The 26,200-nt window shown below is 43.3% G+C and overlaps 1 protein-coding gene across 2 annotated transcripts in view; it reads right to left on the bottom strand.

Annotated features, from left to right (window-relative positions):
- slc8a2b (solute carrier family 8 member 2b) overlaps positions 1-26,200 on the bottom strand; it is a 148,283-nt gene that overhangs the window by 20,069 nt on the left and 102,014 nt on the right. For both annotated transcript variants that reach the window (XM_031863541.1, XM_031863540.1), the window contains 4 exons: positions 7,095-7,615; positions 3,973-4,110; positions 3,331-3,558; positions 1,979-2,347 (listed from right to left, as the gene is read on the bottom strand). In XM_031863541.1, the coding sequence (XP_031719401.1) occupies positions 1,979-2,347; positions 3,331-3,558; positions 3,973-4,110; positions 7,095-7,481 (1,122 nt within the window). In that variant the 5' untranslated portion in view covers positions 7,482-7,615. The remainder of the gene's footprint in view (positions 1-1,978; positions 2,348-3,330; positions 3,559-3,972; positions 4,111-7,094; positions 7,616-26,200) is intronic.

Genomic DNA, 26,200 nt, shown 5'->3' with positions numbered 1-26,200 from the left:
ATGATACTGCAAAGCATGTACTACATACACATGCCATGAATACATGTCCCATTTGTATTAGTAAGCTGTCGAATAACTGTATAATATCTTAATTACTAAAAATTATTTGGTGGCTAAAAATGGCAACCATATTTTCAGTTGCGGCAAACAAAAGCTGATGCCAGCCTGGCAACCAAGTTTTAAACGTTAGTGTTGAGCCCTGCAGCAGTTAATGCACCACATGGCGGGATGCAAACGTCACGTTCTATGATTGAAAATGAAATGAAAGCTGCAGGAGGAATGAATCAACAACAACCGTGACGATGGCAGAGAGCGTATCGCTTCGTCATGTAAAACCACGTTCGAGAGTATAATGGCGGAGATACACAAAATCTGACCAAACAACGGAAAGACGTGGCGGAACCCAAAACCGGTTCCGGTTTGCTCTGGACGGTGATCTGTGCCTGGCTCAAACTGTTTTTTAAACATGGTGTCCAGCTGACAAACTCTGTCATTTTACAGCCACATTTTAGGCGAGCAATAGGCGATCCAGTAACTTGTGATTTATACTTGTTAAGCGCCGGCTACGTTGACGGTTTGATCTGGGTTTCACGAGCCTGCTGATGTTGCGATCGACGGATCTTGTTTGCATAAAGTTGAGGTCGAGTCCTGATTGTGCAAATTCAGATACGCCGAATGGTCGGTCCACTCGCAGAGCCGCATCCATCATGATCTCCTGCTCGCCACAGAAAACGAATAGGATCCATCAATGGATTCGGTGAATCAAGGCTCTCCTCCCTACGCCACTTTATCGCTCTATACTACGTAACTTGGCCTCCTCCTTATACTCCCACCATAACTACTAACCTAGAGCGCCACAGTTTGACGCATAGGACCACTGACCACGCTGCCGTTTTAGAGGACTGAGAACGGGCTGGTATTCCTGTATGTCAGTATGCAGGCTAAAAAAGAAGTTCTGTGTTCTAAATGTAACGCGTATCTTAACTACATTTTCAGAAAATGCCAAATTAAAGATCGGTGTGTCCACACAGGCCACAAGCTGCCGATCTTTTTGTCTTTCATTCCGTCCTCCTCACTTTCGTTCTGGGAATGTTTCTCCCTCTGTGTCTCGTTTCTCCTCGACCTCTCTGACCCTCATCACGGTATTTTCATCTTTGTCCGTCCTCACACCTCTCTTTCTCATTACCTCTCAAACCCTCATTTCCTCTCCTTCTTCTCCTCAACGGTGAGACAACTCATCCCTCGTCAGGTTTAAATGTGGACCATTTCATCTTCATTTCCTCTGCACCTGCTTGAGACGGTGTTTTCCGTGTGAGCTGAATTATAAAGTCGAGAGGAACATGGTTTACATAAAGACTGGTATCGCGAAACACAAAACGAAGCATGCCTTTGGATGGGAAATGGAAATCCTTAACTAGAGCCATTCATCTCAGCTTTTACGGCCACTTTTTACTGTCTCCTGCAGGCAGATCATGTCATAATCGCAACAGTAGAAATCCTGTTTTCTATGTTAACTGCATTTTTCAGCGACGCAAAAACCTGTGAAAAGAGATGAGAGACTCATAACAGAGCACAATCTGCGGGGATAACAGCGTCTTACAGCCTATGTGTGAATTAAAAACTTGCTTCGCTCTCTTTGTCATTTCACCCTCTCTGTCAACAATCCGATGTTTGAACATTTTGGTAAGCTGTTCGGCACCAACCAGTGGTGTGTTTCAGGGACAGTGTGAGTTCTTTATAGGTTGACAAAAGGGGCGGGAGTATCAAGATCTTCAGGGGCAGATGGCAGGTCAACAGGAGATGTCACAAGTCCTTGAAGAACACCACAGGAAGAGTCATGCTGTGGTTTGGTATCATAAACTTTTGATATTTGGAGATTTTTGCAAGAATGTCTGGCGGCAATCTGCAGTATGTTATGTCAAAATATAGATTAGTAGAAATATAGATTCCTAAAGCTGTCAACGTCTCCGTGTCTCACCTCTTTGCGGCTCTCGTCCAGCTCCTTGCTGCTCTCCACGTTGACCATCGCGCTGTTGGAGTTGGGCAGGTTGCCCCCCGCGCCGACGTTTTTGGCTACGGCCCCCGCCGTGCCGTCCTGGGTCCCGCCCCCGCAGTTCTCGGCGGGCACCACGGCGCCTCCCCGTGGCGAGAACTTGCCATCTATGATCATCTCCATGCCGCCCTTGTTGGGCGTCAGGTCTCCCTCGGTCTCCACGACGATGCCGTGGCGCTTGTCGGCACGGTAGCGCTTGCCCATGTACTTGTAGAAGAGCAGGCGGCGGTCGGCGATCCATGCCAGGATGACACACACTGGGAAGTACAGCAGGGTGACCAGAGCCTCCCATACCTGAAACACACAGACCGTTAAGACATCGCTTCCTCCCTTTGGGCACACAACTCCGGAAACTGGGCTCAGGTGCGATTGTTAAGTGGTATGATTCTGGTGCAATGTGGCACAAACTGAGAGAGAGGAAGGAGTGTCATGAGGACAACAAACCTGCTTTTGGAGGTGAATTTACTTTTCAGCAGTGGTATTCGGATACTTTACCTCAGTACAAGTATTAATACCACACTGTGAAAATACTCCATTACAAGTATGTAAGTATTATCAGCAAAATCAAAGTACATAAAGTAAAAGTAGAGTGCAATGTAGAGTTCCCTCAGTGTTTTACTATTATATATATTGTTTCTGGACTAATATTACTGCTGCATGAATGTGTATGTTGCATTTTACTGCTGTAGATGTTTTTAACGCCTTAATATCCTGTTAGCTAGTTTAATCTACATCAATGCATCACACTAAGGCAACGCTAAATCTATTTCCAGTTCTACAGTCTGTTTCCTTTTTTTTCTTCTTCAAAAGGTCAACTCAACCTCAGAGTTGGATGTCTCAAAACCTGGACCAAGACAAAGCCTTTAATGAATGAAATAGGTTGCATTCAGATGCTTATTCATGAACATCCAAGGAGGGAGACATGTTGATTGAGTCATGTCTCCAAAAATATTAATGTCCTACATTTCCACCTTCACCGTCAACCTCAATCCTTATCAGAGACAATTCATAAGGACAATTTAAATTTAAAATAGGCGTCTGAGAGCATTTTCTGTTTCCAACACAACAAAAAGTGATTCATGCCAAAACAAGAGCCATTCTGCCTCCTGGTAGCTGCCACCTGATCTGTATGTGTTGCATCACTTCAGCCACCTGTATCTCAGAGGGTTCATTTGGGACCAAATTACCCCCCCCCTCAAACAATGTACATAAAAAAATGGCCGTTGCCTTTGTGTCTGCGCTGACGAACAGTGCCACTCTTTCTGAGTCTGTCTCACCTCCACGACGCCCGGCGAAATGACGTACAGGATGAGGAAGAGCCAGATGTAGGCGAAGATGCTCCAGAAGGCGGTGATGAAGAACACCCGCAGGTGCTTGATCTTGCGGGTCTCGCCCTCGGGGATCGTCCACACGCAGATCCCGATGATCGCAAACATGTTGAAGGCGGCGCTGCCGACAATGGTCCCCGGGCCCAGCTCACCGGCGTGGAACTCGTGACCGCACACCTGGGAGGGACGTGGTGAGGAGAGACAGAGAACCGATGACGAGCGTAGAAACAAACTCAAGACACTGAGTTACTTTTCAAACACCCCTGAACAACATGGCTCGTTTGGCCGACTGAGCAGTCTTGAAAATGATTAAGTAGTCTGAAGTTTATCGCGAGAGCATTTTGATTCAACAACATGCAGAATATATTATAGTTATACAGATACAACTGAAAAGGAATATTTTACTTTGGAACAAAGAAATGAAAGATGATTAAGACGGATGGAGCGAGAAAAAGGAGCACGAGGAGAGTGCCGGCGGCATCGATGAATCCACATAACTCCCTGTGATAGAGATACACAGTAGTGTGTGTGGTGTGTGTGTGTGTGTGTGTGAGTGTGAGAGTGAGAGTGTGTGTGTGTGTGGGTGTGTACCTCTATAACAGATAGCAGTATCTCCGGAGCGCTGGAACCGAGAGCCATGAGTGTCAGATTGGACACCGTTTCATTCCAGATTCGAACCGTCGCCACCGATGTTTCCCCGTTAGGCATGGTGATGGTCACCTCCTTCTCCTGTTGGCCCAAAACACACAAATGTCGTTTTTTCTTTATTAACTACATTAATTCACTGTGATGAACTCCCTTCACACACCCACAGATGTGTCCAGTTATTTTGGCTGATTGCAACCTTTTACTCAGGTTGAAGGTTGGGTCCAAACTATGCAGGTGTGTATGTCAGGTCACTAGATTCATTTTGTTCCAAGCTAACTGAAGAGTGAGGAGGAGGAGGAAACAGTCTGAACACACACACATACACACGCACACACACACACCACCCAGGTTAATGGAGCAGTGTGTAGGATTTAGAGACATCTAGTGGTGAGGTTACAAAATGCAACTAACTGAACACCCCTCTGAAGACCAACTGAACTACGAGTGACTTCTGGAGGGAGTGCTGCTAGTACTTTCATTGGGAAGGATTGGCAACACGGCTGGGTTTCCCGGTTGGATCATTTAAAAAAGTAAATAATCTAGTGTACACTTTCTAGTTACTTAAGATTGTCATCTCTAGCTTGAACTAAAATATGTCTTTCATTTCAACTGAAAGGTTGCCTTTATAGTGTTAAAACTGTCTCATACGTATTCACAAACAAAATCTGCAAATCTGTATCTATGTCTATGCCTCTGACTTACGACTCGTATATCACCGTTTGTGCATCAGCTTAGCATTTTTTAAAGGAAATCTGAATACCCACCTACATGTGTGGATTCTTCTGAGGCTGTTTTACTGTGCCGTTTCACACAAAATACACAAATACAGAAAGCATGTGACTTGTAAAATGTCACGCGACACCGTGGTGTTGCTGAAGTCAAAATACTTATTCAGAATACATCTTAATTCTCGAGCTCACTGTGTGTTTCATACTCACAAACTGCAATGGAATTACTAATTACAGCTGTTTAAACATATAGCATTCGCTTAAACTGATACTGACTTTTCTTTTTCTTTCTGACAGGAAACATTATATTATATTATATTATATAATATATATTATATCCTTCTCTCCGAGGTCACCGGACTCCATTGCCAAAAACAGTAATTCTACCTTGCAGAACACGGGACTAATCATACAGCCCTGCATCAAAAAGTTCAGTTAATTCCAAACTTAGCACAGCTAACGTTGACTCAGCTAGTGCTTGCATTCACATTATTCATAACCTTATGATTCGTTACTTTGGTAACCTACGTCACTGCTCTTCGGTATGAACTGAGTGGGCGCGACACCCCCCCAGAAAAGAACGCAGATGGAGTCGACCTTTAAGCAGGCGGGAGTGTAAATGAGCTCTTACTATGGGAATCACTTCCAGTGAGGAGAGGAGGGCGTGGCAGGAGCCATGTGATAATAGACTGTCCTTGTTTGCCATAATGTCAATTAAGGTGAGAGGGAGTTTAATCTGGTTTCATGTCTTAACATACTGCAAGTGTCAAAATGAGTCATCTGAATGGCTGAAAACTCTGCAGGAAAAAAAAAGTGCCTGTGCTTCGGATATGAATACAGAAGAACGTATTTGTATGTTAAATATCAATCTGTTCAGCTGCACATTTAAATAAAGGTTAAAGAAAGAGTTGTATTTTTATTGATTGTCTTTTGCAGACAGCTGACTGGCTTTTCTAATTTCGGGTACCAGGCACCTGAAAAATAGAACCTTCTGAGGATCCAAACAAAACAGGTTGTTCCGGTCTCTTAACAAACTGTACGTTTGAATTGGAAACATTACATCTGATGAAAACGGCACTGTTACTTCACAAAGGAGCATGAGAGTGTCCTGGCCAACGTAATGACACCGAGAGGTTTAGATATGGCTGTTTGATACAATATTTGCATTAAAAAAACGGGCCCAACCCTACTATATACTGAGATTAGACTACACCTCAGCACCTTCCTGCTGTGTTCAGTTAAACAGATACACTTTATGATTCTCTCTGCCTCTGGAAACAGCAGAGGGTGTAAACTATTACAGAGGATACATGGAAGGAGAGGGAAATCTAAATGAATCTCCATTAAGGGAACTGATCAGACAAGGACATGACGATGCAAACACACTAACCTTGAGCACAACAAGCACTTAAGAGTGATTAAATATGCATGCGCCGCCTGATAAATGGGTTCATATAACAATAAGACTATTTTTAGTCGGGCAGCATGGTTCCTGTCCAACTGCCACCGATTACAGAGAAGTTTGAGAGCTAATGGTGAATGCACCATTATCTCTGTGGATGTAAGCCAGCGCTATATGAACGGGGGGATATTTTGTGTTTGTGAAAGAATGGTATCAGCAGGCAGCATCTAAAAAGCCCATAGACATGAAAGACATAAACATATGTTTGTGTCATTTGTGTCAAAGGTTTAAAGATTAGTAATGCTGTTTTTCTAACTTAAAGAGAGTAACGTCTGTACAACTGAGATATCGACTGAAGCAAATTATGAACTTAAAAAAAATCTGGTCAAACCCAAAGAACCTACGGAGAAACTCAAACCTTTTTTATCAGAAACATAACAGCACTGGACACTTGAGCCAATGTTTCCAATGTATTCATCCTCAACATGTTTTGTGTCATGGTTTCAGAACGATGAAGACAGTTGAAGAATATTTAGATACAAAATAGGATGTAAGAATTACAGGATGATTATTTTTCCTCTTGGCAACGATCCTGTTTGTCCCAAATAATGTAGAGATTTTACAGGTGTACAGGTGCTTTCATACTGTGTTGATGACAGGTGCTTCCTGAAACTATTTTGCTCAAAGTCCAAAGCTTCCTGAGACTTTGGACTTTGTGCAAGTTTCATAAATTGCAAGATATTTTATGGACTAAACCATTTGTAAAATAAAAAATCAAGTCATTAATGGATAATGTAAAAAAAGAAGTAAATTGCAGCCCTATCTGGAGGCATGTAAGCTTTTTTAAAATTGTATTTACCATCATCAAATGAATTTATAACATTTCGTTTGCATCATGTCCCACGCATATATTCCCTCCATTCACTCGTTCTCACCTGGGACGTGATGACCTCTATGGACGCCATGAAGCGGTCAGCGATGATGGACACTCCCAGGAACATGTACATGAGCGATGCGAAGTAGACCACCGCTCTGGCCACCTGGTCGCCGAGCCCGGGCCGGTTGGGCTGCCAGACGGGCAGTATGATGCCGGGCTTGCACTCCGACACTTCCTTGCACTTCTCAGGGGTGCTGTTGGCGTAGGACGCGGACGGTGGGAATGAGGAGGGGAACATGGAGGGCGTGACCGCTCGGTACCCGGGGCCGGTGCTGGGGTCGCTGCTGGGGTCACCGCGCTTGGACTCCGGCTGGCAGGGAGGCAGCGGGAGGAGGAGGAGGAGGAAGAGGAGGAGGCAGGGGGCGGGGGAGGCCAAGAGAGACATGGCTGGCTGTGTGTGCTTCCCACGAGAAGTGGGATGAAAAAGGTGAGGCAGGAGGACGGCGGGATTAGGCTGAGGAAGAGGGAGGTGGGAGGGGGGGATGCTGCGTAGAGCTGAAGGCGGTGCGACTAGCTCACCTAGAGGGGGGGGGGGGGGGGGGGAGAGAACAAAAAGAGAAATGAGGTTTTGTGACTGATGTTATGGTCCGGCTCTAGGACCATAACAACTTATGGAAACACATGCAAGAGATGAACTAAATAAAGACTTGTATTAAACAAAGATTAAAACCAGTTTACCAAATGTAACCAAAATGTGAATTCTAATAAATGATGCTGGCAGGGAACATACTGCCAAGTCAACTGAGGTAATGTTAAAATAAAGTATACAACAAATGAAATATCCAACATAGCACAAGGTGTGCCAGGGGAAAAGAAGCCCACAATCCCACAGGGCCGTCACACTGGAGACACCTTTAAAATCCTCGGGCACATTCTAGAGGAGTGGACACAAAGCAGACCGGTTCTAGATGGAGAGAGTTGAGGCCCAGACATGTCCACCTGAGACTGAGAACGTTATCCTGAAGCCGTGTTTACTTACTTTTCACGATCATGCTGACACAAGAGGAAAAAGGAGATGAAGTCTTAAAACCAGTCTGAGTCAAACACACTCACAGACACACATGCTGTCGATATGTAACATCTGTACAATTGCCATATCGACTGTGGTAAATATGAACTTAAAAATCCATCCATCCATCCATCCATTTTCCTCCGCTTATCCGGGGTCGGGTCGCGGTGGCAGCAGGCCAAGCAGGCTGACCCAGACCTCCCTCTCACCGGCAACATGTTAGCTGCCTCAGGAGACACCTGGGCCAACCAGGCCTTGAAGGTCTCCTTCTTCAGCTTGACGGCTTCCCTCACCTCCGGTGTCCACCACCGGGTTCTCGGGTTGCCGCCACGACAGGCACCGATGACCTTCCGGCCACAGCTCCTAGCGGCCGCGTCCACAATAGAGGCTTTGAACATGGTCCATTCGGATTCCATGTCCCCAACCTCCCTCGGGATGTGTGAGAAGTTCTTCCGGAGGTGGGAGTTAAAGACCTCCCGGACAGGGTCTTCCGCCAGACGTTCCCAGTTCACCCTCACTACACGTTTGGGCTTGCCGGGTCTTTCCAACCAGTTCCCCTGCCATCTGATCCAACTCACCACCAGGTGGTGATCAGTTGACAGCTCTGCTCCTCTCTTCACCCGAGTGTCCAAGACATACGGCCGCAAATCAAATGATACAATTACAAAGTCGATCATTGATCTCCGGCCTAAGGTGTTCTGGTACCAGGTACACTTATGAGCCACCTTATGTTCGAACATGGTGTTCGTTATGGCCAAACCATGGCAAGCACAGAAGTCCAATAACGAAACACTATTCGGGTTCAGATCGGGCAAGCTGTTCCTCCCAATCACCCCCCGCCAGGTTTCTCCGTCATTGCCCACGTGAGCGTTGAAGTCCCGCAGGAGAACTATGGAGTCGGTAGGCGGTGCCCTTTCCAGGACCCCTCCCACCGACTCCAAGAAGGCCGGATACTCCGAACTGCTGTTTGGTGCATAAGCACAAACCACAGTCAGAACCTTGTTCCCCGCAACCCGTAGGCGCATGGAGGCGACCCTCTCGCTCTCCGGGGAGAACTCCAACACAGCGGCGCTCAGCCGGGGGCTCGTGAGTATCCCCACTCCCGCCCGGCGCCTCTCACCCTGGGCAACTCCGGAAAAGGACAAAGTCCAACCCCTCTCCAGGAGCTTGGTTCCAGAGCCAACGCTGTGTGTGGAGGTGAGTCCAACTATATCTAGCTGGTATCGCTCCACCTCCTGCACCAGCTCCGGCTCTTTCCCCGCTAGCGAGGTGACGTTCCACGTCCCTAGAGCTAGTCTATGCTGCCGGCAATCGGCATGCCCAGGCCTCCCGCCCGACCTGCCGCCCGGTCAGCATTGCACCCGACCCTGGTGGTGGGTCCACAGGGTGGCTGCTCCATGGTGTTTCTTTGGGCTGAGCCCGACCGGGCCCCATGGGCGAAGGCCCGGCCACCAGACGCTCGCCTACGAGCTCCCCTCCTGGGTCTGGCTCTGGGAGGGTGCCCCGGTTTCCCTGGTCCGGGCGAGGTGGCTAAAGTTCGTGGGCTAACTGTAGTTTTGAACCGCTCTTAGTCTGGGCAATTGACATATCGACTGTGGTAAATATGAACTTAAAAATAATTAGGTCAAACTCAAAGAACCTACGGAGCCAGCAACAGAAACTCAAACCTTTTTAGCACAAACGTAACAGCACTGGACATGAGCCGGTGTTTACAATTTATTACCTGGACTGTGGCGGCACGCAGTCTACGCCAAGTCTATTTTGTCCCACAGTTTTATAATGAACCGAAAATATTTTTACACTCAATGGCTGGGCTCGCTGGCTCTCTTTTGCGCATTTCCCACTGAGATGTAGTGGATTAGAAGTATAAAGTTAAATGAAATGGAAATGCTAAAGTAAAGTACAAGTCCCTCAAAATCGTACTTAAGTTGCCTAAATGTACCTAGTTAAAATTCCACCACTGCCAGAACAACAGTATAAAATTCTTCATCGATCGATGTGCACCAGATTGATGCATTTCATTTTAAAATCTTTGAGGGAAATGCATAAAAGATATTGCACAATAAATTGAACTGCGTCAGTATATCCACTTGTTTGCAAATCCACTAACTCTTTCTTTCTTTTTTTCCCTTTTTAGTTTCTTTTCAATGTCAATTCCATTTTAAGATGGTGCCCATGTTTACCAAGAGCCCTGACTCATCTATCGACACAAACATCCATTCAGATGACATTTTCCACGGCTCACACGTGGGCAGAGGGTCCTTGAACACTAAGTAACAACTCAAGTGGGTGCATTTAGACATTCAACTTCAACACAAACTTCTGAGAAGATGAAGGGCAGACCCCGACACACTCTCGTCATGGTGGTGAGTCACCACTACCCCTATGAAGGGCACGAGCAAAATACAATAACGTTTTTGAGGCAATAAAGTTGTACAAATGTTGCTTCAGCCTTCTCCATATGTCAGAAATCCCTACTGTGCTTCTACAGTGAGTCACACAGGAAACTACAAAAGTGGCAGAGAAGACAAAATAATGTTATGGGAAAGAAAGGCGGGGCTAGAAAGATAGAACAGGAGGTTATGAGAAGGAGATGAAGAGCACGAAAAAAAGGAGAAAGATGTGGAAGAGGGAAGAGATGGATGGAGGTCGATGGATGTGGAAAAGTGAAGGTCGTCAAAGAGGAGACAAAGAAACGACAGAGAAAGATAATCAGAGAGAGATTAGAAATAAAGGTATTGGTAGGTGGGAGAGTTAGATGGAAGGAATAAATACCACAGGGAGGGAGATGAAGAGAAAGAAAAGAGTGAGAAAGAGGAACCTGGAGCGAAAGGTGAAAACAAGGGAGGAAGATCGACAAACGACATGCACAGAGAGACAAAAGAGACGGGAAAGAGAGACACAAAAGAATTGAGCGCGGCTTTTGTTGCTGCTTAACCTGCACAAATAAGATGAAAAGAAACTTTGCAATTCTCAAACACCCGCAGAGGGTGAAATGCACCTCTTACTGCCCTGCCAAGGAAACTAGCATCGCAGTACTCCTGTGCTATTTGAACATATTTAAGTATATGCAGACATTTGGCGCAAAAATTGGCCCCTGTTTCTATAAATAACCCTCACTGCAAAAATCTATATGTCTAATTTCACAAAGATTTGCACTAATATCAAAACCCAGTTATATTTAAATGATAAGCGTCTACAGAGAGTTGGTGGTAACTAAAGGACATTTAGACATTCAGAAGTCTATCGAATGTCTGGGGGTTTCTAAATGCTAAATTGTTTGTTGCAGCAGCTGCTAACAAACCTACGGCCCTGACATGCACATAGACTGTATATAAGGAGTAGACGTAGTCATCGAGACGTCACTCATTGGTTTGTGGACTATCGTTATGAAGCCTCGAGTTCAGTGGTTTCGGCGTCGCCATCTTGAATCACGGCCGTCGCCATGTTGTTTTTGCAACCAATGAACAGAAGTGACCATATTTGGAATATGGAGGAGTGACGTAGAGACGCCGTATACGTCTCCGGTAGCAGCAGCGACCTGTCACTCACAGTAGCCCCACCCTCTGCTTAAGGTCTATTTGACTCTAAGTGGACCATCATTTACTAAATGAACATCATGCTGTATTGAAGAAGACTTGAAACTAGAGATTGAGACCATAAACTCATGTTTACAATGTTTACTGAGGTAATAAATCAAGAGAGAAGTAGAGTCATTTTCTCATAGACTTGCAACCAGAGGAGTCGCCCCCTGCTGGTCAGTAGAGAGAATGTAAGCTTTAAGACAAACATTCCACGCCTGAAGTTTTGCCTTTGCGCCTCATCTGTCAGGACCAAAATCTAAATTTTCTTTTTCTCTCTGCCATTGTTCTATCTACTCTAATCTTGGCCCAAATACATTTATACTCTGCCACATGGATAATGGCAATCAGAGAGCAAAAGAATGGCACATTGCACAAACTTCATGTGCTTGTTTGCACTCTAATTATCGCAATGTCTTTTGTGGATCGCACCTCAACACGGGCTAGATAGCGGTTGCAAGTGATGCATAGTTCATGGTGCCATCAGCGGCCACAATCCATTCTTTGAGAATTCAGATAATGAGTGTGTGTGTGTGTGTATGTGTGTGTTAGAGTATGCAAGAATGCCAACTGGTGAGATTTAAACCTCAGCGTGAAACCAAAGGATGGACAGATGGACGGAACCCTGTTTTCCTACGGTACGATAATCTTTCTACCGCTCTCTTCCTGTCATGCTTCGGTCCGTTCGTGAGGACGAAAGCACCTGTTCTCACCTTCTGTCTTAAAAACACACCTCAGCTAATCTCAGTTTATCGTCACATCAAACGATTTCATCCGTTGCCTTTTTCTTTCTTTTCCTTCTACTCCCCAGAAGAAGAAAAAACAGAAGCTTCCTGTTGCCATGTTATAACAATTCCTGTTCACACAACAAACAAACCCAAGGTCAGCCTCTTCAAATGTGATAAGCCCAACAACAAAAGCGGAGACGCCAAATATGCTGACACGACAAACACGACAGGTTTCCGTTTGGATTTGTGTAACCTAGACAACATGTTTATTCTCCTGTGAGCCAACAGGACGCCACGGGGCTGCAGACAGGGTCTGCCAACAAACACGATGGGAACGAACCGAGAGTCATCGTCAGCCCAGAAAGGTCTGTTTGTTCCCAAAAAAAAAGATCTGATGAGAAGCTCCGGGCTTCTGTTGAGCTGTTGGAACAGCTCATGTTGCACTCCAATTATCAGCTGAGGGGGGATCTGCAATCAGAACATCTGTCACAGTCCCCGAAACATCCGACATCATAGCACTACTTTGAGAGGAGGCGTAGCTTTTATATCTTAAGTATTGTTTCATCTTTACATGTAAATGATCTAAAAATCGTTTTTTAAAATTGATACAGTATGACAAACAAATTCTATTTTCCAGGGCTGCACAATTAATCGAGTATGAATTACGATCACCGTTTTGGCTTCCCTCAGTTAAATGGACACAATCGACTGTGATATTGACATTTAAAATGCTCCGCTCATAGTAAAACTGTGCTGCATGTCAAATCAGGCGCTTCCTAAACTAACAGCCAGCCAGCAGTGGGCGATCCAGATGTTTTGGCTTTACTTTTGGGGAGCTTCTGGATACTGCAAAATAAAAATGCACTGAATTCAGGTGAAGAAGAATCTTATTTTGAGTCTTATTTGGATGCAAAGGTTTGTTAATTAGCAGGAATGTAGCACGCCATGGAAGCAGTGCTCTGTCATTTAAATGTGAAAGGGTAATGAAATGTTTTGTCCCTAAAATCAATGAATAATCCTGATGAATAATCGTGATCTTAATATTGATCAAAAATGATCGTGGCCGTGATCGTGCACTCCCAATATTTTTGATATTTTCTTACACCCCTAATGAGAATGAATTCAAATGAAAGGATGAAATGAACCAACAATATAATTAAGAGTTAAGATAATGTTCGTAGCTGCGGCAGCTGCACATTTAATCCTCCTAACGACATAAATCTTTAAAAACAGTCTTAGAAATATCCCATATAGTTTCATTTAAAAAAAAGAAGTAGGAGGTGGTATCATTTAGAAACCCTTTTTATTGTCATATACACACATACACGAAATTGGACCCCTGCATTTGACCCATCCCTGCCAACGACAGGCGCCCGGGGAGCCGGGGGTTCAGAGTCTTGCTCAGGGACACTACGACACGTGGCACGTCCCAGTCGAGGATTGAACTGTTGACCCTGCGGTTACCAGACAACCCTCTTAAGCCAGTGAGCCACGGTAGCCACGGTCGCCCCCATAGTCATCGTTGTAGTACTTTTTTGTAATTTCGCATGTTCATGTTGTCCTTTTGTGTCTTTTCATAGCTGTTACGTGACTCTTTGTGGCCATTTTGCTTCTGTTCGTTGTTGTTTTGTGTCTTTGTGTCCTTTGTAGTAATTTTGAAAATCCTTAAAATGGTTCCGCTGTATATCTGTGCTTGATTAAAGGTTGGCGAAAGATGGTGAAAGGGAGTTCCTGACATTTGTTATTTGTTTGTGCAGGTCAACTTCAACTCCAGCTGCTACAGAATCATGAAAATGCAGAGAGAATTTCGAAAGAAGACAAAATGAAAAAAAGAACAAAGAACATTCCTTCCATTTCTTTCGACCTTTTACAAACACAGAGAACCTCAGATATTAGTTTTGAATTATGTGACATTCCCCATAGAGCGGAGAGTGCGGAGGTGCCGGTGATGATAAGGTGTTTTAAAAATGTGTTTGGCAACATGTAGGTGTTTCATTAATTTCATCTAGTCATCTCTGAAATTGCAACAAAGCGTCTCCGTGGAGCTGGCACAGCGTCCAAATTGAAAAGGAAACAGAGAGGAAGATGAGTGGGGAGACTAATGGACTCCGCTGTGATTCTCACATTCACCAGCAGAATTGGATTAAGTTTAGTTGATTTTGATTAACTCAGCTCGAATGCTGCATTTATTCCCTTTCCACGAAAATACAATTTGAGAGAAGTTATCAATTCAACAGATGCGTCGGCGGAGACAAGTGACGAATAACATCATCAAACAAGAGTCAGATAATCAAAAGGACATTTTCACGACTTTATGCATAAGAATAATAAACTGTATTTCTCATGTCCTCTGTTTTATGGTATTTGTTTTTATTTTCCAAACAGCGGTGACGAAAGAAATATAATGCGGTAGGAGTGACAGATGAAGGTAGAGTTTAATAAGGAGAACCGGAAGAAGAGAGAAGGACAAGGAACAGATGGGAGAAGAAAGAGAAGAGGAAATGCCCATATTAATAACAAGGAGATTTGAGACATATAATGTGAATAATCACTATCAGTGTGGTAATCCATGGATTACGGCGGTCGCCATGTTGTTTTTTGCAACCGATAAACGGAAGTGACCATATTTGGAATGCGGAGGAGTGACGTAGAGACAGTAGCCCTGCCCTAAAGCATACTTTGCTTTATGGTCTGTTTGACTCTAAATAGACCATAATTTACTAAATGAACATCATGTTGTATTGAAGAAGACTTGAAACTAGAGATTGAGACCATAAACTCATGTTTACAATGTTTACTGAGGTATTAAATCAAGTGAGAAGTAGAGTCATTTTCTCATAGACTTCTATACGACCAGAGGAGTCGCCCCCTGATGGACATTAGAGAGAATGCACGTTTTAAGACACTTCCGCATCGGCTTGCCGCCTGGTTAAATTACTAAACGATAACAGTGACAGTTACTGCTGATGGACAGCTGGCTTGAGTGTGATGCTGCTGTAATGAAGTCAGACATTTCTACGATAAAAGCCTTTCATGAGATTTACTTTCGACAGTTATTTTTTAAGTATTGTTTACAGTGTACATATGTAATCAATGTGCCATTTTTAACGGCAGGGTGTGGCGATACCTTTCTAGTGGGTAAGACGGGAGAGAGGAGATGAAAAAGGGAGGACTGATGATGGGATGAAGGCTTGATTAAAGAGGAGCAATAGAAGGAATTAAATGAGTCATGGGGGAATAGGAGGGATTAAATAAGTAAAGGAGAGGGCAGTTGGATTGAGGGAAATGACGGTAGGATAAAAGGAGTGCTATAGGAGGGACAGAAGACACAAAGAAGGAGGAAAGACAGGAATAACAAGAAGAAGTGATTCAAGTGAAAAAAGGAGTAAAAGGAGGGGTGACGGGTGGAGGCGCAAAGGGAGGGCTAATAAGTCACAAATGAGAGGAAGCCTGGAGGAGAGGATAGGAAAAGGGGGGTTGCAGGAAGTCCTAAACATGTTTTATAGTTGCCTTTCAGGGTACAGGCGCACGGTGTTGCCTTGGAGACCAGGGAAGAGGTTGGGTGGGACAATCAATCACCAGAGGTGTGTGCTGAGGTGGGAGAGAGAGAGAGAGAGAGAGAGAGAGAGAGAGAGACAGAGGGAGAGAGAGAAGGAGAGAGAGAGAGAGGGAGAGAGAGAAAGAGAGAGAAAGAGGGAGAGAGAGAAAGAGGGAGAAAGATAAAGAAAGAGGGAGAGAGAGGAAGAGGGAGAAAGATAGAGAAAGAGGGAGAGAGAGAAAGAGGGAGAAAGAGAAAGATAGAGAAAGAGGGAGAGAGACAAAGAGGGAGAAAGAGAAAGAGAGAGAAAGAGGGAGAGAGAAAGAGAGAGAAAGAGGGAGAGAGAGGAAGAGAGAGAAAGAGGGAGAGAGAGGAAGAGGGAGAAAGAGAAAGATAAAGAAAGGGAGAGAGAGGAAGAGGGAGAAAGAGAAAGATAGAGAAAGAGGGAGCGAGAGAAAGAGAGAGAAAGAGGGAGAGAGAGAAAGAGAGAGAAAGAGGGAGAGAGAGGAAGAGGGAGAAAGAGAAAGATAAAGAAAGAGGGAGAGAGAGGAAGAGGGAGAAAGAGAAAGATAGAGAAAGAGGGAGCGAGAGAAAGAGAGAGGACACACACACACACACACACAAGGGCTGAACAATAAATTGTTTTTGTAATAGTCATCATGATGAATGAATGACTAAATGATAAACCACATTGTGAAAGACAGCGATATTCCCCCGTTCATGCCAGTACACTAAAAAGTGAGTGAGCGAACGACGTTAATTCGCCTGCCAAGTAAGAGCACTTGGTTTTAAGTCGCCGCTTCACGTACACTGGGCATGCGGGTGGGTGCCGATGTAAACAGGAAGTAGATTGGTTGCTTATGTAGCCGGTACTGAAATGTCTCTCCTTGCCCCTCCTACTTCCTGGTTCTCAATTTATTTGTCACTATATAAGCTGTACTGATGAACTGTATCGCTCTCTCTCTGATCCCTGGTGTGACACCGTGCCGTGCGGTGCTTGGGTCCGGCTCGATAGCGACCCTCGCTTTCCGGATGGGGGTTGCGCGGTGATCGGGCAGGAGAGATGCTGTTTTGTTCTGTTTGTGTTCTGTTTGTTCCTGTTTAATCTTAGTTAGTGCTAGTTAATTTAGTTGCCCTCGTGGCGCTCATTACTTTCCCCCAAGAAATTAAATAGTAGATTTTTGTAGCTGTCATGCGGCACTAGCATTGTGTGTTTTCTGTCTGTCTGTCCGGAGCGTGGTGAGTACTCTGTCCCAGTATTACTTTCTCCTCTGTCTGCGGCTACGACCATTCATCCTGTAGTACTCTCTTCTTTTACTGTAATTTGTGGAATGAAGTATATTGGACATATACCTTTTACTGTCTTAGATATATTAGATGGAATGGATTTCCTGTATTTTTAATACCCTGTTTAAAGTATTTAATGTAATAAACTTCGTAATCTTGGGGGAATCCTGTCTCAGTCCGTCATTCACCGCCACCTGTACCAATGGAGGGTCTGTGGGCTTTTAGTTGGTTTGAGCCAGTATTAAAGGGTCAGCGTACTAAAATACCAAAATTGTAAACCAAATCTGGGCCTTGCTGCAGCCCGTGGTCACATTCAGTTAAAAAAATACACAGAGTAATAAAGTAGACTTTAATAATGAAAGGTCGTGCTTTATACTTAAGATCTTCCTCTATGGACTCAAACAGACACATTTCATAGAAAGTTTTAGAAGTTCTCTCACATCAAATTTACTTTAATATTAACACTTACACATAATGGAAGTGAAACTGACTGTTTCACTTGAAACTGAGTTATTAATTGTGTGCCAAACATAAACATCGGGTCTATTTTCCCCACAACTGGGGATTCCAAGAAATCATTAACACATTATTCAGACATCACCTGAAAAATAAAGCTCCGCCAAAAAACGAATCGCAGCAAAGATTGTTGAGGGAATTCACCTCCATTGTAGTGGGTCAAAGAAACAAATCTCAGACTCTCATAACCTTGACAAATAAAACCAAAGCTTTCTGATTCCACCAGAGGGAAGCGAACAATGTTAAGCTCAAGGTTTCAGTGAGACCCAACTGATCCACTTTCTTCGCTTGTATGATGGAATACAAAGTAATGGAGCAGTGATCGTTCGCTTAGATTAGCTTTCTGCCTGTGCAATATTACATTACACCCTTTACACACATATAATCACACACACTCTTCTGCTTCTTCTATTTCATTCCTCCTCCCTCTCGCATCTCTGTCGTTGACTCTCCCGCTCACCCTGTTTATCTGATCTCTGCTCTCCCATCATCCGCGTTACAGTAAGTGCCTTCATTAGCCTCTGACTGTAATCTGCCGCTCATCAAACAGCCGTTGAAGCAGTGCATTAAACAACAATTGCTGATGCTGATGGCTCTGTTCCTATTAATTCCTTTTGGTGGTTACCGGGTAGAAAGGTGAATTTTAAAGCTATTACCGTCATAGCGGGTGTGTTATGCAGCGCCAGAGGGAGTCGCTTTATGTGCTGAAGGAAATGCGTCTTCTGTGCATCCACCCATCCATTCACCCACACACACACACACACGCACGCACACTGTGCCGAAGCTGTGGGTGCAGCTATGTGTTGGCCCTCGAGGCTAGCTGGTGTACTCTGGCACACGATATCACAGGCTGGACTGTGCAACGAGGGACTGAATGTAACAGAGTTCACCTGCTGCACTGCTGAGGATCAACACAAGGCGACAGAAACACGTGCAGCGGTACACTTCTAAGTGCTGCACTATATGAGGGAAACGAGCGTCAATGCGGTTGAATAACGCAATAACAATATAACTTGTTAGACATTAACATATATTAAAGGCAGGGTAGGTGATCTTCAAAAAATTTTGAAGATCTGTCAATAATTCTCATCACATCCCGACAGACAGCTATCAATTAATCACATGCTCTGACATGAAAAATAAAGAAATCTTTGTGGACTGTAATAAGCCTGTTGAATCATTTTATTCGGTCCGAATAAAATAACTGATAAGGAAGAGGCATGAGTGAAACCACCGTATTAATAACTAAGGAGATATGAGACATATAAGGTGAATAATCACTGTCAGTATGGTAAATCCATAGACTGTATATAAGAAGTGGACATAGTCATTGTGACGTCACCCATTGGTTTGTGGACTGCTGTTATGAAGCCCTCGAGGCTTCATTTGGCGATTCCACCGTCGACCATCTTGGCTTTTTTGCAACCAATGAACAGAAGTTACCATATTTGGAATGCAGAAGAGTGACGTAGAGACACCGTATGCGTCTCTGGTAGCGCCAGCAACGTGCCAATCACAGTAAGCCCGCCCTAAAGCATACTCTGCTTTATTTTCTATTTTACTGTAAAATGACCATAATTTACTAAATGAACATCATGCTGTATTTATGAAGACTTGAAACTAGAGATTGAGACCCTAAACTCATGTTTACAATGTTTACTGAGGGAATAAATCAAGAGTCATTTTCTCATAGACAATCAGACTTCTTTTTGCAACCAGAGGAGTCGCCCCCTGCTGGTCAGCAGAGAGAATGAAGGTTTTAATTCAGTATCGGCTTCACTCGACAGAACCGGAGGTTGCCTACCTGCCTGTCCACCTTTCCTACCTGTCTGCACGCTCATTATTTGTCACCGGAGTCTTCCACAAGCTACCTTAACAGCTGTGAGTGCTAACAACAGCCATGTTTGTTGTTAACGTTCATTTTGATAATTTTTGGGGGAGTGGCTTTGGAGGGAGGCCTGAAGGGACGGGCTTTCAGGGTTGCCTACTTTGTGACTTACTTGCTAGATTTAACAACTTTTGGAGTTACTGCTGCTAGCTACTTTTATTGGAAGAGTTGTAAACACTGGGCTAGTTTTTTATGGTTGGATAATATTTAGAATCTAGCGTACTCCTGCCAGTTTCTAAAGATTACCAACCCTAGCCTTTAAAGTGCACTCAGTTCTTGACTCATGTCTCTTCTTGAATCCAAAATGCCAGATGGATGATGTGTTGTTGTAACTTTTAGGCACTAGTTCCTCTCTGGCATTCCCACGTACGTCTGCACTCCTCTTGTCACACTTTCCTCCTTCAAGCATGCAGCGTAGAACGACAGCAATAGTATAATAAAGCTCACTCCTATGCTTGAGACGATGTCTCCAACTCCAGAGAGTTGTGGACACGCACACACACAAGGAATTTGATTCCAGTTTTAAGTTGCTTTCAGTGTACTTAGCACACAGTTCCAAGAACTAATGAAACCGATGTTTCCGTGTGTAATGATTAGCAGCATGCAACTTCTTGCTGAACCTAATTCATAGCTACATTGACATTTGGACACAGAACCATTAATTAGCCTTTAAGAAAGGTGACTACAAGAAAGGTGACTACCACTGCTGTTGCTGTGGTTACACACAAAAGGGGCTTAAAGAAAAATATGAACTTGTTGCCATTGCTTAAATCTAAAAATTGATTTAAAAAGATTATCAGGATACATCCATAGTCTCACAGCAATGCACTCTGGGATGGTGAATCACACGCACTTTGTTTTGTCCAAAGGTTGCTCAGACATAGTCAACCCTCCTTTCCTCTCAGTTTTAAAGTAATTTGTTCTGAAACTTGACTGGGCAGGCTGTGGATTTCATTACAGTCTTATAGGTTTCCACAGCAACAGAAACACTAACTCAGTTTCAGAAGTAAATGCACTTTAATTTGTACTTTGATGTCATGTTGAAGGTTTATCGCTTTGTAAGAAACCCAAAAGGAGGGTTTTTAAACATAGATGCTGAAAAAACTCTTCGAAAACTCCTGCCGGCGGCCTCTTTAGACAGGCTGAGTCTGTTGATGCTTTCAAGATACACCTTTGGACCCAGTTTTATTCTCTATGTTTTAATTGTCTTTAACTTGTTTTAAATCTGGGTTTGAATCCTATTTTAATTTTGCTTTATATATTTCAACATCTATGCACATACATGTCTCAATATTTGTATGTGTAAGCATGTATATCTGTCTTTGTTTACCACTTTGGTGCAAATCCTGTTTGATTTTTAATGTGCTATATAAATTAAATAAACCTGAAACTTGAAAAAAGTTCCATAAGAGAAACGCAGCTTGATTAAAACTGTGTTCTATGCCAAACAGCATCCAGAATGAAACCTATAGCAACTCAATCCGACTGTAGGTACAATATCACGCTATCACAATATCACTACATCCACCTTTGCTACAGAGAGAGGACCGTCATTATTTGCACCACCAGTGGAGGTTTATTTGTGACAAAACAATAAATATTGGTACGTTTCAACAAATGACCAATGCTGCTTTACTTCAGGTCAGGATAGTCTCAAAGTGACGCACTGTGTTTTAACACAAAGTATAGGATCCTGTCAGTATTTACTGGGTGATGGTGTGGGGCCTCTGCAGGCCTGCAGGGTTAGAAGCTGAAAGTTGTGAAGCATTTGGCAAAGACTCAAAGAGCAGTGACTCAAGGACCCCTGCCACTCTGAGGTAGCAGACTAAAAGACTCGCCTCTGCTCCTTTGAAAAGCCGACAGTATTAGCTGTGGCAGCATCACACTTTTGAAGGGAGAGGTTTTTTCGTCCCTGGTGCTTTTCTCAGCCTATTTCTGTCCTCTTGCTCCCTTTCAGTCTGTCACTCTCTATCTGTGTTTGTTCTCTTCTGTTGCTCACAAACACAAAGCTTTCCAACTGTGCAAATTGGCTACAAGGTGCCAGCGAAATTGTCCTTCAGCTGGCAGGAGGTCATTTTACTGTCATGCAAAAAAAGTCCTCATCCAAATATTATTAAATTCTATTTTGCCATTTGTGAGTGCACGATGAATAGACATAGACAGGATGGACTGTCAGCCAACTTGTTATAGTCATCTATAGTGGGTTTTTTTCTTCATAGAAACACACAATTCAAATGATAAGCAAATAAAATATTGTATTTTTATAGATTAAAAAAATCTTGTCAATAGTTAATAATAGTTTAATGACGTATTATAAGCTGCTTAGATGTATTGCAAACAGCTCATAGTTTTCTCTCTAATATCTAATTGTCAGGAAAACGTCTCCTTCAAACAACTGTATTCATTCAAGTTTCTCACCAACACTACATTTTACCAGATCACATGTGAACACTTCATGATAACGTTATAATTTACCTTCGCCCAATACTGATTTTTACTGAACAGAGCCTGAACGCATCATAATGTAACTGAAAGAGCCTTGAAATGCAGTTTAAACTGGGATTAGTTCAGCTGATGTTCAACAGTGCTAACTCTTTCTTCCTTTGTGTCCCTGGAAATGAAGGATGTCAGTATGAATGCAGTATCTATTTTCCTTTTCCACACCACATCCTCCCTCTGTGCCCACTTTCGCGTCTCATATATCAAGTTAAAGGAAATTTGATGAGTGTTTGCCCTTCATCAGACACCTCTGGAATATCAGCTGCAGCCAGCTGGCGGAGGAGTGATAAGCGTTTGCTGCTGTAAATTTTGATGACACTAATTCTAGGAGCGAATGATTATGAAGTGTTTCTCAAGAGGGCGGCTGTCAGGGACGTTCATGTGTGATTCAGCGCCTGTACATGGAGGGAGGAAAACAGCAACAACCCAGTGTGCACCTGTGTGTATTTGTGATTATAACACCATCTGCTGTTGACTTGACAGGGGGGAAACATTAGAGAGATGTAGCCAATGATGACACGGATGATCACAGAAAGATGAATATTGGAACGCAATAGTAACCAGTCAACTACTGTTGAAGACTTGTTCCAGCAATTATTAAACTAATTGTGTCTGTTATTTAAAGCTAAATCCCTCTCTACACCATTCATATTAATTCATTTATGATTCATAATTTTGAGCTATTTACTATAGTTACATATTTTGATATTAATAAATTATCAAATCTGCTACAATTAACAACGCTACACCAATGGACTTGTTATTCAACAAAATATACAACTTCTCATTCTATTCTATGAACTGCTGAATTTGAAGGTTCTGTTGACCTACATGACAAAAACATTTTATTTATTTTTACCATGCAGATAGTTTTGGTTTCATTGGCCCAGGTTAGGCTGTCTTTGACAGTTCTGCTTCCACACTAGTACAATGGAGGTGAACAGTTTTTATCACTCCCTTCTCTGCATTGTTCCTGTGTGTGTGTGTGTGTGTGCAACCTCTGATCTGTAGGAATTATGCCCATACCTGACGATTCTTCATTTCATGACTTACATCCAGTGTCAAAGTTTAGTGCCAATGCAGAGTGTGTGTCCTTTCGCTAATGAAGCAGAAAGTATGTCTGTGTGGAGGTCGGGGTCTGACAGGATATGACAATTGTTGCTTTCCCTAAGGTTCCCTAAGGCTTGGTTAGGGTTTTCCAAATAGTTGTAAAAGCTTGGACAAATATACTTCAAAAATTAAATTAAGATGAATGGTAAAAATCAATATCCAGACTGTTTTCACATCCATCAGTTTACTTGGTGTTTCCCTGAGCACTGACATTTTGGGTGAGCTCACTTTAAGTTTGACCTCCAAATAAAGGGATTTAGACATTTTGGCTAAACTGTTTGCTTAATCACAACCTGTCTGGTCCCCAAAGCTATGAATAGAAACCATAATTATTCTTTAACAATATGTAAGATAAGATTCTCTCCTTAAGTAATAGCAGTGTTCCAACAGTGTAAAATGCTCAGTCGAGATATTTCTCTTTTAAACAGCAACACACTTCATGTCCGGTCCATCATACACATCTTCACACAATTACTGTATCCCATTCATCACGGGTGATGTGTGAACAGGCATTGCACATTTACAAAACACATGAGATCCATTCTGTGTCCCATCCATCCCTCCATTCCAGTGGACAGCACTTGCTTAAACTATAACTACCGGAAGACGAAATAAATCAGAAAGCTATGACACACTTTTTATTCTTACTTTTTACTCTTATTATTGTTAACATGAAATACATTCAGAAAGTGACCGCATATTTATTTATATTGCAAATTGTTCGTTGAAATTGTACATTCATCGTGATGACGTTGCCACCTTTCCGACACCTTGGAAAATGCATGAACATGAGCAAGTTTCAGTATTTTTATGAATGGTCGTTCCCCATTAACGCTTGTGACATCTCTTATTACCACCTTAAACTTCATTTTCCAAAGAAGATAAATGTGTGTGTGTGTAGTGAGCACCTGTTATGTGACTGTGAGCTGTTATTGTTTTTATCCACTGTGCTCATGCATCTGAGAACAAACCAATCAGATAATTAGACAAAATACAAACCCAGCTGTGCATGCGTGTGTGTGTGTGTGTGTGTCACTGTCTAATTCTCTCTCTACCAATCTTGTCTCTATCCAGATCTCTGTTTCTCTCGTGGGAACTCTCAAAAGGCACAAGACAAACAGCACTTTGGCAACGACACGTCGCTGCTGAGCAACACTCAGTGGGTACACACACAGACACACACACACACACACACACACACACACACACACACACACACAAAACAGTGGATGAGAAACTAAATAAATCTGAGACAAGTGCTTTTATGATGTTTCCGTCTCGAACTAATGAAGAGAGCATTACGCAGCGTGCTGCTTTGATCGCTAAAACACTTTTACACAGAACCTCTGCTGAGTGCATCAATAAACTAGAATCAAATAGAAATGGTGGATGGGCTGCATTACAGCCAGCAGAAAGAAGTGGAGGATTTAACAGAACAACCAAGGCCACTCCTGAATTTGGAAAGACATTCACAACATGATTTATTCACACAGACGTGGCAGCTACCAGTAAATAGAGAATGTACAGTCAGTGAATAAAAGAGTTGAGTAATTTATTTGAAAAAGCTGACGTATGAATGTATGATTTAGTCCTGCCGCAGTACTCGGTAATACACACACCGCCCCCACCGTCGCTTTGCTTCTTTTGTTTGCATGTCAGACGACGGATACAAGTACAAACTGAAAGTGTATCCGCCTCTCCAGCAGCACAGAGTAGAAGAAGTCAGATTTCACTTATCATGTGATGAGAGTAAGGGCCATTGTCCATAAAGCATCAATTCCTGGTAGAAAAGATGGGGAGGGCTTCATCCCAGCGTCCTATCAAAAAAGTGCTCTGAGCACTTAAAAAAATAAATTCTATGACAATATCTGGAGCATATATATCCCCACTCTAACCTTTAATATATAATACACTAGCATCGCCCCTTTGCTTTTTATTATCTATCTATTTGACATTGTTTTTTTCATCCTGAGGGCATACTTGGGGCATACTTGCTTTATACTTTTTATGGATGAGCTTGTCCCCTCTCAATCGGAGAGCCATAACGAGGAGATAAAAGCCCGACACTCAGCTGCAACAGTCAGTGTCCGCCCCGCCGGTTTTCAACCACAATGCTTTTCATTTTTTGTTATGATCGTGTCTGTCCGGCATATAAAGCACAGGATAGACAGACACGCCAAAAACAAGCTCTTCCTCCATTTTCTACAGTGATGTCACCAGAGATATTAAATTAGAATCCAAAAAACAGCGAAGCGCTCAGAAAAAAAGACGCTGGGTGCAGCGCTTATTCTCTAGGCGGTCGCATGCACTCACTCCTCATTGGGAACGATTGAAAAAAGAGGAGAGAGTTCACAGTTCCACCGACAGCACCAACCATATGGAGCTTTTTTCCTGTCTTTATTCAAGAGTGCGTTCTATCAATTTGAGAACATGACTCATTGATTGCACTTCAGATTTTGTAATGCTTTCCCTCAAAACCCTGTCCTCACACTCAAATGGCCCCTGCTTGCGCTTGGATCTGCTCTGTTTTTTGCTAAAACTGTATGCTTGCACTCAGATACAGATATGTTATTGCTTGCACAGATTTCCTACGCTCCAGCTCCAGCCCTTCTCCTCACATTTCAGGCAGCTTCTGTGTGCTCGCGAAACATCTGCTATTATATTTCTCCTTGGCTCTCCGATTTCTCCTCTGCTCTTGGAATTTTTTTTGTACGATAACCCTGTCAAAAATCCCCAACCAATAGAATGCCAGTTGTAGTGTTGACCAATGTGATGCATTCTGCCTGGTTGCATGTGCGTTCACTTTACTTTTTCAGGCCGGAAACAATCTTTAATACCATTCATCATCCTGCTGTTGTGAGGGCCCAATCACTATGTGAGACATTAGTTCTGATGGGACCCACCGTTTCACTGGATTAATTGTTAATTGTCCGGCACTCCAGAGAGTA

The sequence above is a fragment of the Anarrhichthys ocellatus genome, unplaced genomic scaffold (assembly GCF_004355925.1).
Source record: "Anarrhichthys ocellatus isolate YVR2014 unplaced genomic scaffold, GSC_Weel_1.0 scaffold29, whole genome shotgun sequence".
NCBI classification, from domain to species: domain Eukaryota; kingdom Metazoa; phylum Chordata; class Actinopteri; order Perciformes; family Anarhichadidae; genus Anarrhichthys; species Anarrhichthys ocellatus.
Note: the sequence above shows the minus strand (reverse complement) of the source record. Positions and strands in the feature narration are given on the sequence as shown.